This window comes from Pipistrellus hanaki (genome assembly GCF_964339955.1).
Source record: "Pipistrellus hanaki genome assembly, chromosome: 10".
In the NCBI taxonomy this organism is placed as follows: Eukaryota; Metazoa; Chordata; class Mammalia; order Chiroptera; family Vespertilionidae; genus Pipistrellus; species Pipistrellus hanaki.
In genome coordinates, this window is record NC_140512.1 from 10,846,954 (window position 1) to 10,860,919 (window position 13,966).

The 13,966-nt window shown below is 40.5% G+C and overlaps 1 protein-coding gene across 1 annotated transcript in view; it reads right to left on the reverse strand.

The window, feature by feature from the left end:
* The window catches only part of DPY19L1 (dpy-19 like C-mannosyltransferase 1), a 54,429-nt gene that overhangs the window by 30,066 nt on the left and 10,397 nt on the right, over positions 1–13,966 (reverse strand). The window contains exons 2-6 of the mRNA XM_084896863.1: positions 9,317–9,341; positions 8,616–8,703; positions 6,415–6,552; positions 3,427–3,547; positions 2,743–2,836 (exon numbers count right to left, since the gene is read on the reverse strand). Of these exons, the coding sequence (XP_084752989.1) occupies positions 2,743–2,836; positions 3,427–3,547; positions 6,415–6,552; positions 8,616–8,703; positions 9,317–9,341 (466 nt within the window). The remainder of the gene's footprint in view (positions 1–2,742; positions 2,837–3,426; positions 3,548–6,414; positions 6,553–8,615; positions 8,704–9,316; positions 9,342–13,966) is intronic.

Sequence of the window (13,966 nt, forward strand, 5' to 3'; positions counted from 1 at the left end):
CTTGGTATAATTTATGACATATTCTACCAGAAATCTGGATTTTATGTAGTGAGAAGTCAATACTTTCCTATAATTCTTCTGCATTTCCTGTCTTCCCCACCTCAAAACTCTTCAGTTCTACCGTAATGTCCAGGGGATGGTGCAGCATCTCCCGAGTGCAGGCAGCTCTGCTTAGCCAGCCAGGAGGCGGGTTTCTGGTGCGCTCTAATGCCTGCCTCTCTACGAGAAAGGCTGCGCTACAATCGCTGTGGCACGATGTGACTCCCAATCACTCCACAACAGTGTCCAGCGCTTCCTCTCTCCCCGCGTCCTTAGAGCATAAACACCACAGAGGTCCTTTTATTTCGCTACATAGAAAAGATGTTCTAACCAGAACACTTAAAATTGATTTTTCCCCCGTTACAGTTGATCAGTTGATATTTTAGCATCCCTAGTGGTTAAAAAAAGTTTCTTCTGCAATATGACCACCAACTGTCAGAAAATACAAAACCTGCTATGGTACAAATTATAAAACGCTCTGAGCCTGTTAAACATCTACCACTTTTGCTCATACATCTCACTTACCTTCTGAGCCTGGAGTTCGTTAGATATAAAATGAGGGGTAAGAATGTAGACGTTTCAGTTCTGATACTTACTAACCTTATAATTTTCTTTTTTCCTACACCTTTCAGTGACATAGATTCAAAGCAATCATGTGCACCTGACTAGCTATGTGACCTCAGGAGAGTTATTTAATTCCTTGTGCCTCAGTTTCCTCACCTAAAAATGGTTACCCGACCTCACAGGGCTAACCCTAAGGATTAATGAGTTTATGACAGTAAAGAGCTTCGACTAGCGCTGGGTACGTAAGTGCTATATGTGTATTTCTTCCATAAACAGCTAGCTCTAAGGAAAGAGTGGAATCTACAGAGGGAAAGCTTCAGACAAGTCCATTGGAAAAGTATTTCCTAAACTAGTGAATGCCCATGAAGTTTATGTGATAGATAACATGTTCTTAGTGTGCCTTTCATACATGCAACACTGGGCTTAGTGTTTCATACATGGCAACCCTGCACTCAATTTATTTATTCACTTCATTCAATTAAAAACTGTGTTCTGAGGGCAGGCATTCTTCTGGTGCCTTGCAAACGTTACCGTATTCTATTCTCACATCGAAGACGGTGTCTCCGAACTTACTAAGTCTCCTTCCTACCCAACCCCTTCTTAAACATGCTTCTCTACAAAACTGCCACTTCGGTTAACCTGAAAAACACCTCACCCCGGGGTCCAGCCCTGAAAGAAAGACCTTGTTGCAATACATATATATATGTATGTTGTAAAGGCAAACCAAAGAACTGGCAGTAACTCTTGCTTCCCATGTCATTTACTCAAATAACATAAAAACACAATGTTAACGGGTTCCACCCTTCTCAGAGCGTCCACACAGCACGTCTTCCCTCCAGCCTTCATCACGACAGCCTAGGACTATGGACAGCTAAGGACACTCTGCAGTGGGTACTGTACCTTCAGCCTTTGAAGCAATGGTTATAACAGGCACTTAAGAAAATTATACTGAATGATGACTTTAATAAATGCACAGAAATCCTTCTTGCAATGAAAAAAGAGCATGGCTATAGATTAGCGACTCAGCAGTAATGTCATTTCCATATTTTAACTTCCTTACTTAAAATCCAATCTCCCAAATGTAATAAAGCCATCCGTAAGACAGATGGGCAGTGCTAGGCAGAAGGACCCAACGCCAGCAACCCTCCTTGCTCCCAAGACACAGGGCCTCGCTCCCCAGGAGTCAGCCTCCTCTCCTGATCGCCATGCACTCTGCGTTAGGTTATCTTGTTTCAAAAACAAAATTTTTCACACATTTTAATCATGTATTTTCATTTCCATCTCCCCCAATTAAATCATTAAAAATACTTTCTTAAAGCTAAGTCAGAAATCTTAGCATCAAAGTAGCTTCAATCTATATGCAAATATATTCTGAACTGATCTACCTGCTACCTCATTCGATAAATATGTATTGAGTAGCTGCTATATACTCAAACACTGAGCTAAGAACTCAACAGAGGCACTAAAATGAAATGCCACACTTCCAAAGCAAAGCAGACAATGGGAAAATAGCAGATTCAAACCCATTAACTCCAATTGAAAAGTATACGTATACTATGTCCACACTTCTGTGCTACGCAGAATCAGCAAGCAGAGAAAAGGAACGTTCTAAGGGTACTCTCATGGCAAAATAGTTCAACAAGTAAAGCGTGGAGACTTGTCAAAAAAGAGAGCGATAAACAGAAAAAGCCTTAGAAAATTCTCAAGCTTTCAGTTTTAGGAATGCTGCTCAATTACTAGTAAATCAGGTCGGACAATAAATACCCGCACAAAATATATTCCTAGTTTACCATTAGTAAAGGAACAGCCACTGACCTCACCTGGTAACGAGTGGTCCTTCCATTACATTGAATGTAAATAACATATATTGCTTATGCTCAAATGCTATATAAATACCTAACATGCATCGCATATGCCCATTATGTTGCATGTAAACCTCTAAAATGATTTTCAGTTTGGCTGGCCATGACAATGGCGAAATCTTCCAAATGGGATGTCATTTTAAATCTACAAGCAGATATACCAGAAATGGCATTGTTATAAAATGGAACCACACTTTAATGATGCTCTCACTGTATAGATTATTCTAGCAAACATTATTAAAGCATAAACTAAAATATTCTCAATGAACAATCTTACCTTAAGTATGTGCCATAAATGAAGAATAACGCCATCATCAGTCCATTTAAAAGGAAAATGACAGCAACATAAAAGCAAGCAGGATCTCCCAATCCTTTAAAGGAACAAAAACATATGCTCTAGAAATTGCTTTATGCATCTGGAGATTTATAGTAAACATGCTTATTTTGCAAACGGTTGCCTTGGTTTCCATCCATACACACACCACTACTGCGGCCCTCAGGTGAAAGGATGGCAGCCGGGGACAGACACTCCTCGTGTGGAAGTAGGGGGTCTACCTCCAGCCTAGGGTCTGACTGGGCTTGTGACTACTTCATGGGGAATGCAGAAGCCACACGACATGGGACCTATGTAAAGCTGAGGCCAGGCCCTGGGAGGCCAACTGAGGTGCACGCTATATAAAAGCCATGCTGCCCGGCAAGGGAGCAGGCAGGCGCCCCAGCTAAGCCCAGCCCCGCAGTCATGGATGAAAGTGCAGCAGCCCCCAGGTGCCACCAGTCTTCCCAGCCATTGGAGACTAGCTGAGGCCCCCACATCAAGGTAACGGACCAGCCCCGCTCCCCTGCCCACATTCCTGACTCGGCGCGTCCATCAGCAGAATAAAACAGTGGCTGTTCAGACCCCAAGTCTGGGTGAGTCTACTGGGCTGCAGCCAACTGGACAAAGCCGCAGAGAGAAACTTGCCTTCACAGCTCTCGATGGGACTGAGTCCCTCCCCTCTGGTGACCGTCCAGCATATCTTGGTCTGAATGCCAATGAAGTCCATTATTTTGGTATAAATCCGGTACCAGCTGGCTAAAATGACCTAATTTTTAAAAAATGGAGACATTATGAGAAAAGATATTATCCTGAAAAGTTTCATTACTGGAATATTTTGAAGATACTTGGTCATTGTCCAACTTTCCCTCCGGTACCATCTACTCGTCATCTGAGGTCTAGTAAGATGAGCCTCACACTCCCCAACACAGACTCCTCACTAGTCAGTCCTCAACACTCACCCACCGGCAAGAACAAAATATAACCAGAAACATGCAAGATTTATATGGTCAAGAGCTATAAAACTCCACTAAGGAACAGAGAGGAGTTGAACAATCAGAAAGATGTCTTCATGAACAGATATAATTTTTTGAGATGTGAATTCTCCCTCAAATTAATTCATACACATAAAACAATACTAAACAAATGTCAAGTATCTGTCAGGAACTTTTATCTAGAAGAAGGAGATAACTGAAGAGACTGTCCTAACACACATAAAAGTACTATTACTTACAACTAAAATAGTGTGGTCCTGGCACAAGAATAGTGAACAGATCAAAGCACCCCATGCGGGTGGTGGACTGCCACCCAGACCTCCAGGGCTGAGCCCTCCCGCTCCAGCAGCTGGGAGGATTGTAGCTGTCAGCTCTCAGCTGAGTCCCTCTCTGGAACTACCCTCTGCTAATCAGTAAATTCACTCAAGGTCACACTCACTGCCCAACGACAACTACATCCTTTGACTGACTAGTCCCAGAGCCCTGGCCTCCAGGTAGGACCCCTGTGCAGCGCCCTCCCAGCTCCAGGGCTTCCCTGGGATTGGCTGCAGTCTTTATTGTGAATGCATCATCGCCCAACTCCTCCTTCCGCCTTATCCTGCCTCCTTCTTCCCATCCAGGCACTCACCCCAAGGGCACCCCCTCCACACACATCCTGCAGGAAATCTCAATCTCCAAGTCTGCCTCCGGACCTCAACCTAAGGCCATACTGAATACAAAGTCAAAAACAAGCAAGAGCCCTAGCTGTTTTGACTCAGTGGACCGAGCATCAGCCTGCAGACTGAAGGGTCCCGGGTTTGATTCTTGTCAGGGCACATGCCTGGATTTCAGGCTCAATCCCTAGTAGAGGGCATGCAGGAGGCAGCTGACCAATGATTCTCTCTCATCACTGACGTATCTCTCTCTCCCTCTCCCTTCCTCTCTGAAATCAATAAAGATATATGTAAAAAATAAAAACAAAAACAGAAGCATAAATGTATAACCATGTTGTATATAATAATGAATGTGGAGAGAAGATGGAGCACACTTCAAAGTGTTAGGTCACACAGACGACCACTGTGAAAAAATATGATTACACTCCTACCCCACACGACACTAAAACAAATTCCAGACAAACCAGAAATGCAAATCTTACGAACATAATTATCACAATTAAAAAGAGGATTTTTTTACATGTGTGGATGAAAGAAAGTAAAACATTAAAACAATTCACAGATATAATACATACACATCATGCACAAAGCTAATAGGCAAAGAGGGAGCTGGAGGAAATGTTTTATACATATAACATAGTATTAACATTCTCCACACAATAAATGAGCTCTTCTAAAATTTCAACGGCAATTTAGACAAAGGGCATGAAAATGCATTTTAAGGTGAAAATTCATTTTTTCCTATAAATTCACAGAGAGAGAGAGAGAGAGAGAGAGAGAGAGAGAGAGAGCAAAAGATTACTCAAGGCAGCAAGGATTCAGTAAACAAGCATTCTCAAAAACACTGCTAGGGGAGTTTCAACTGCTGTAACCTACCTGGAAAGCACTTTGGCAATAGGTACAATCATTCAAATATGTATTCTGTTCAATTCAACAGTTCCACATCAACAAGTTACACTGTAAAAACTAAGGATATGTGCAAAGACTGAGTTTAAAATGCTTACTGCAGTGTTAGGATATTTTAAACAGTTGAAAACAAGCAGAATTTTCATAAAGATGCACTAAATAAACAATGGTACATTGTGCACACAGCCATTAAAAAGGATGCTATGGAAGAGAAGATGGCATAGGAAAACAGTTATAAATAGTCTTAAAAGACAAAAGGCATTTATTTTAAAAACGTGCCATGTGACCCCATTTTTCTTGTGATCCTCTTTCTGCAAAAGCAACTGTGTCCGTGGTTACAGAAAGTACTCAGGAAGCAGGAAAGCACTGAGCCGTGGTGGTAATTTACCGGACTCCGTCTGCCCATTAATCAGCAGGGCCAACTCACTGACCTGCAAGTTCAACTCCTCTGGCTCACTGGGAAAGGAGCAGAGCCCCGCTGTACTGGTCCTGAGCCAGGGCTGGGGACCCTGCAGAGACCGAGGCCTCCCGCCCTGGCATCGGGCCTTGCTGTCTGGCAGCCGCTGTGCTAAGAAGGGACCCAGGGGAAGTGGTGTAACTGGAGCACCAGCCATCAGGTCAAAGAGGCAGCACTGAGGCAGGCACGGCTCAGCTGGGCCCTGGAGGACGCAGGGATGGTAAAGGAGAGCCCAAAACCAGTTACTGATGGCACTGCCTTCCTGCCTTGCCTTGTGGTGGGCCGCCGGAAGAACACACCTCCAATTAAAGGGAGCAGCCCAGAGAAGGAAGAAGCACTGTGGTCAATGGCATGTGACAAGAACGGTGCTGCCTTGTTATAATCCCCGCAAGCACCCCACCTGGACAATCTGCACATTTCCTAAACCCGCAGTCAAAACAGTCCCCACTGCATTTGTGAAAGCCCTTCAAAATTAATGTTCTTCACATGCCTTTCCGAGAAGAGATACATGCTTCTTTAAAATGGGGTAAAATTTATTTTGAATCATATCTTAAGATTTAGAATTAGCATTTAATATAAATAACACTCTCTTTTTAAGAAAATCACAACTGAAAAAGGAACTTACCTCAGGGTATAGATTGAACCTTTTCAATGTATTAATAACAAGGGGGTATTCAGTCAGCTTATCATTCATAATCATCCACACTCCGTTCAAAAACGAGGGTGCTTCCACAATAGTCTTGAAGTAGGAATAATACAATCCCTGAAATAAGCACATATTATAGTTATAATAAAGTGTACATAATTACTACACCGCGTATTAGTTTTAAAAAAAGTAAAGTACACTGTGTTTGAAAAACAAAGCAATCAAGTAAGTAATAGCTATACTCAACTTCACAGGTTTTTAACCACTGATAAATTCTTAGATTGTAAAAACCTACATATTTTAGTATAACTTTGTCTTAACTGAAACAAATGGACTCAAAAGAGCTTCAAAAATAGTTTCTACATTAAAAAAATAACATAGCTCAGCATTCCTCATTTAAGAAAATCATATAATGTAAGTATTGGAGGAGGCTATCTTACGAATAGGGTGAGTGGTTTGCTATGGAACTTAAAATTCTTCATGAACCACAAATTCTTAGCTAGCCAAAAATGTCTCTCCTAACAGCCTATTTGAATTCTTGTTCTGTAAGTTTTATTTTGAAATCATGTAAATATCTTATTTAATCATAAAATTAAATGTAAATACCTATATGTCAAAGTTTTAAGGAAAGAAATTAACTATTAATTTGGGAGATGTTTTCCAATAACTTTAAGATATAGTAATTTTACTGCACATCCCTACTATGTGCCCTTAAGTCATATTGAAATGAAAGGAAGTCTTAACTTGTTTTCAGATATCATATTTTAATCACATTTTTAACAATACCATTGGCACTGTTATTCTTCAAAAGTAAGTAATTTCAAACCAAGATTCTCAGGCTAACAGAAAAGATAGAAATTTAATATAAAATAAGTAAAAACCATGAAATCCTAAATTTTAATTTAAAAATATGAACATAAATTCACAATTTATTTTCTCTTAAAAGGACTGTTTCCTAATTCTACTTTACTTAAAAGGCCAATCTAACATAAAATAGCAGCAATGAGCATATCTAGCCCCAAAACTGTGGTCTCTAAATACCATCTGCCACTGAAAGGATTCAGGGCTTCTTAAAAAACCGGACACCTCCAGGTCAGGAGATAAAATGTCTACAGAACCGGAAAGTAAGGATGCTATAGGGCAGCAGGGAGTCATGTCTAGGGGTCAGAGAGCCAGCTGCAAGGCCTCAGCACCTACAGAAGGTAAGTTTATACACCCTGTTAAATGCCATCAGATCATAATGAGAAGATGCAGGAGAACCAACTAGATTTTCCGAAAAGTGGTATCTAGAAAGAATCAAGAAGGACCCCATCTTATCTGTATGAGGTACACCCCAGAGAAACCAAATAAGTATTATGGGAAAGACCTTTATAGAAGAGGTACAGTCAGTAATGCAGAAAAGGAAATAGAATAGATAGCCATCACCTGGAAATCCTAATGAAATAATTGATCTAGGGTGATGGCCAGCTATGACAATACCTAAAGCCATTGGTCAATCTCAGCATCACAGAAAGACGACCAGTGATGATGCCTCTTCACATGGTACAATCAGTGCACAGCCCCACTTCTGAAGTACCCCCGCCCCTCCCCCCAAAACTCAAACCTTTGGCTATCGAGACTCTTATCTGTCAATTTCCAAGACATCTGGGACAGTGGAACATATTAAATACATGAATTACTGAAGGTAATTCTACAGGACAAAAGGCCAGGATTCTTCAAAACATAAATAGTAAGGAAAACAAAACAAGAATGGAAGAGGAACTTGTAGATTGAAAGGCTTAAGAGAGAAATAAGAGATACATCAACTAAATGCAATATTTGGATCCTGACTCAAACATACCAACACACTAACTATAAAAAAAAGATTTTTTTAACAGGATTGACACAGTTATTAAAAATTGCTGTTCATTGTTTCCAAGAGTGATAAACCTCCTTCCCAAAAGATCCATATGAAAGTGCTTCCAGATGGAATGATACAAGGCTGCCTGTCCTTTGAGGAGAGAGGCGTGAGGTGTGGGTGGGAAGAAAAGGGCTGTGTCCGAGGTGCTGAAACTGGGAGGTGGGAGATGGAAGGTGCCCACTCTTCCTACTTTGGAACATTGTTGAAAATCTCCATAAGAAAAGGCTTAACATGTTGAGATTTCTAAAATACTCCAATCAAATGCCACATGAAAACTAACCATTTCAGTGCGAAAAGCCATCTCCCTTTCCAACGTTGAGAGGTGAGAGAAGTGCCGATCATTTTCAAAGAGGTGTGTAATGTGGCTCCTGCAAAAACGAAAGAGCAACAGAGCAGCCATGCTGAAACTCACACGAAGCAATCTCTCGAAAGAAACACCATACACAGAAATAAAGTTATCTAATAATTTGCAGATAATTTTGTAACAGCCCGCAAATACACTGGTGCCCATATTTGTTTTCCTGCTCAGTATGTCTTACATCTGTACTAAAATTTCTCTCTGCAAGAAAGCACATTCCAGTTACATTTTAAATGTAAAATGAACCAGGAAATACTTTAAGCCAAGCACAATAAAATTTGTAAACTATAAATGTCATCGAATTACCATTCCAGAAATGTCTGATTAATGAATTCATATTTCTCTCTATCCAGGAGATTAAAAAAATTAATCTTCTTCGCAACATGAACATTATACTAATGTTAAGTGAAATAGAGTCTCAAATATAACCTCTTCAATAATGCATCTCTTTATTAAAAAATTCTATTACTCTGACCTGATTTATCAATTAAACTACTTTTTCAGACGCCTGTGTTGCATGTGATCATGTATATTCCCCTGATCAGACTGAAATGATTCCCTGACAGCGAAGCTAAGTCATAACCACCTGCACAGACAGGGCCACAGGAGGAAAGCGGTCTTACCAGTGCAGCACGGCGGCAAAGGCAGCTGGAAGGGGAAAAAAATAGATTATTATGTTGACATAAAGAAATGTTTCCAACCTAACAGACCCTCACAGACATGCACTGCACAGTTAGGGATGCATATGTTAGGGGCTGTGAGAAGAATACTGTCTCTTCAAAAAAAAGCCCAAGACTCAGCTTAAAATACCAGTTGGTTGAATTGCAAAGGAATTAAGCAAATTAAGGCTATGTCTAGAATTTTTACTGGCTCTTTCAACAAAACATACGAAGGCCTGTTATTTGCCAAAACCTGTAATGGTAGCTAGCCTCTTAGGGAAATCGCCACCAACAGAGCCGGGATCGGAGCACAGCCAGTGCTGAGTGGTGACCTGGGATGAAGAAAGACGCTCACTTCCGAAAGGGGCTGGGTGGATAAAAACAGGGAACTGTAACTTTTACATATATATATATATATATATATATATATATATATATATATATATATTGCTGTAATACCTGAATTTTTGATAAATTTTACTATTTTTAAACAAACTTAAAATGAAATAAAGAAGAGGTAGAGAGGGAAAAGGAATAAAGAAAAGGTAAGAGGGAGAACACACGCTAATAATCAAATCAGTGCATGAGAATTGTTAACCAACAGACCACAGTGGAGCTGAGCCCCACAGCAGCAAACCACGACTTAATGCCAAAGGTAACTGCAGCCTCAGCCTGTGCAGGAGCATGACCTGTGACCAGTCAACCTGGAATCACCAGCTGCAGGAAGGCCCTTCCATCCCCTCAGGAGGGAACCCTGGCTGAAGCAATGCGTTCCTGGCTAATAACCCACCGCCCACATCCCTCCCGCCTTTAAAACCTTTCCTTCCCACAGCCCAGCGGGCTCCTTTCTACCTGCTGGATGGGAGGCTGCCCAATGCATGAATTAGTCAATAAAGCCGATTTCGATCTTCACAATTTACTCATTTGAATTGTTATTTAACAGAATCAATAGTTTGCTTCTGTCCAAGTACAAAGAACATATTAAGATGAATCTAGAAAATACCACTCAATTCTCTTATATCTCAATGTTCACCTTACTACAGGCTTCTGATTAAATAATTACTAAGGAACTGAACAATGAAAATAGCTCAGATCTTAGCCTGATTCTTAAAGAAGTGTTTATATTCTTTAAAATAATACACTTTGCCTAGGAGATATCAATGGTTATAAAAGAAAAAGGGTTACTCTCTAGAATCAATGAACCTGCAAATATTGAACTAGGTTTGTCATCTGACATTTGTTTGTATTTGATACTTTGACCTTTGGAAATTGTGATTTTTTTTTCTTATTGACAAACACCATCCACTTCCTTTTCATTTCAAATCTTCACCCCACCATAATAAAATGTGGGCTTTACTTTCTCAATGGTCTCAATAACCATAATGTTCTGAATAAATCATTCTTCCCTCATAGAATGTAAAAGCCACCTTTATCATACTGAAGACTTGTCATACTTCGATAATCCCTTTGGGAATATAATTGGGATTTCACTTATACATTAATTTTTGGAAGAATCCACATGTTTACAGTATAATTCCATAGGTTCACATCTATATACATGATATATACCCTCCATTATTCATCTTGCTTTTCAAGTGCCCTCGACAAAAATCCTATCAGTGGAGTTAATACACATTTAATACAGTCAATTCATATTTCTTATTAAGCCTTCCTGGGAATTTAATGTGTTTTTTTCTAATATCCACAAAATCATGTTTTCATTATATAAACTAGATATTGTTAATGTATTTATTTTTCAAGTGTATTTATTTTGTAATACATGTATTTATGGCTTTTTTACTAAACTAATAATTCATAGTTTCGTTTGTCATCTTCAATTCTCCATTTTAAACAATATTATTTGAAAATAATAATGTTTCTCCTATTTTATAATTTGTTAGTTTCTTTTTCCCATTTGACAATAATAAACCTGTAGAATACTAAACGATTCTCTAAAAGAGTGCATCCTGCGTTTTACTAACAGCAATGCATTTCACGCAATACCTTTAAGCAGGCCTTGACCTCCACAATTCCCGAGTGATGGATAGGATTCCTCCAGGCCATCATCCCTCTACTTTCTCAGGAGAAGAGTGTAAGGTACAAAGTGGCCGTTGGTGCCTTCTGTAATTCCTTTCATTCAATTCCTACAGCACTAGAGTAAACAATTCTTGGAGTTCTTGGCATCTGAATGGCACTCCTTCACAATCTCTGGGTCCATTAATAATGTGCTCAACATTTTGAACTCCTTTGTTCATTTTCATGTAGTAGTAAACATGATAAAGCAGCTAATACGTGAATTCTTATTACAGGCCAGAAACTTTTAGTGCTTTACTTGAGCTACCTCAATAAATCCTCACACCTACCCTATGTGGTAGGTACAGATATTGCCCCAGTTTACAGATGAAAAATTGAGGCCCAGAAAACTTGAGTATCTTGCCCAAGGAAACAAAGCAAGTAAACAGAAAGGGAAGTTGCAGGCAGGGACTGTGACCTCAGAGCCATACCAAGGGGACTAGGGTGTGGGGAAGACAAAGGCCAAGGCCTCCTTATTCTCAAGTATCTTATTCTTCCCTATCTTTTTTTATATCAAATATAAAAGAGGAAAAGTTGCAGTTCATCTGTAGATATAGGCAGTATGTTTTATAGAAGATATCCTATATAATAAAGATGTAATATGCAAATTAACCCTCATAAGATGGCTGTCTATGAAAAAGCAGACTGTGTGGGACGACCAGGCCAGCAGGCAGATAGTGGGGGATGACCAAACAACTGAACCATCAGGCTGCATGGGACAAGCAGGCCGGCAGGGGGGTTAATGAGGGACAACCAAACGACTGAACAGCAGGTTGTGTGGGGCGACCAGGCTGGCGGGGGGTAGGGGGGAGAGTGGGGGAACATAAGGGGCAACAAGGCTGGCACGGAGGGAGGGGGGGCAGTTGGGGGCGGCTAGGCTGACAGGTGGGGCAGTTAGGGTTTACCAGGCCAACAGCGGGGTCAGTTAGGGGCAACCAGGTTTTTTCACTGCACAGAATACAGTCAAACACTGCTGCAATTAAATATTTTACCCTTTGTTCTCCCTGCCTAATCTACAATAATAATCTGCTATGTGTTGATGTTTACTGCTGTGTTGCTGACAATTAACTGAAAGAAAAGTTGGGGTGCTTCACTGGGCTGGAAAATGTTTAGCTACATCAGAAAGCAGGTCTAATTAAGCAAGTTTACTCCATATATATAAAAGGCTAAGTTGTCTCACACATGTGTGACACATATAAAGCTCTCCTGGAGCCAATCGCATGCATGTGTTTCCATCTGTCATTGTTGATTGAAAATTTGGTTGACACTTCTATTACAGAGAAAGGGTGAATAGCGATATTAAAATATTTCTTCTAATTAATTTCCTTTCAATGTTCATGAATTTGTGCACCGGACCACTGGTTTTTATATAAAAACGTAGAGCTATGCTTTCATTTATTAAATTGAAATAAATTATATGTATGTCATTTCAAAATGAAAGCACAAGTAGATACGGCCTTGTGAGCATGTAATTTAAGCATCAACACATAAAGCAATAAAAACTTCTGAAGGCCCCCTAAAGAACCTTTCTTGCCTTCTTGCCTACAAAAGAGATTAAAATTGATTTTCTCTAAATTTATTCTAGTGATTATCAAAGCAGTTTATACTCTTTTTGGAAGTATCACAAAATTGATAATCCATTTTAATACATGTGCTATATCTTGTCATTCCAAGGTATTGAGGTAAGTATAGCAAGTTGTTTGTGTTTTCTTTTTAAAATCAGAACATAAACCTATTCAGTAACAAGAAGGTGCTCAGGGAAAGAAGGTTTGCTTCGTGGTCTAATTCAATATTCAGTCTTATGGCTGAGAAATGGGAAAGGCTCTGAGTTTTGCTGAAAGCACATAAATCACCCCCACTCTGAAACGAAATTGGACCCTCTTTCCTCTTTCTGATCAAAACAATGTTGAACCAGAATACATGTCACATTATATCAATTCTCAGTCCTATGGGACTTGAGCAGCCTCTTCTCTTATCAGGATCTTGTTTAAACGAAATAGAATATTACTGAACTTTCCTAGAGCACTCAGCTGAGCACACAGCCAGACACAAATGTTTGCTGAGCTAATGCGTACAACTTAGTATCACTAAGGGGGGAATGAAATCACCCTAAACCATGCCCACATAAGGACCCCAAGTTGAATATACTTTGATTCATGGACAGACACACACGTGCGAGTAATAGCTGTTTCTGTTTTTTTGTTTTGTTTTTCTTTCAAAAATAGTCACCATTGAGTTGGTACAAATAAGCCCCCTGCTTCCTGTGCTTGGCAGCCCAAGCTGGGGTACCAAGGAATGGAGCTGGGGTACCAGGAGCAGGGAGCAGGCCTGTGCTCCACCGGATGGGGCTCCTGTGGTCCTAAAGCAGCTCCTGTTCCCCTGATGCCCCTCCTTCCAGCCGCAGTCCCCGAGGCCAGCCAGGCCTTTGTTTTTGCCCTCTGCTGCCTCCATACAGGCAGGTCCAGTGCCCTGCCCCGCCCACTGCCTGGGCAACATCAGCAGCAGTAAGGAGGGCAGGAACCCAGAAAGAAAGGGGCCGGG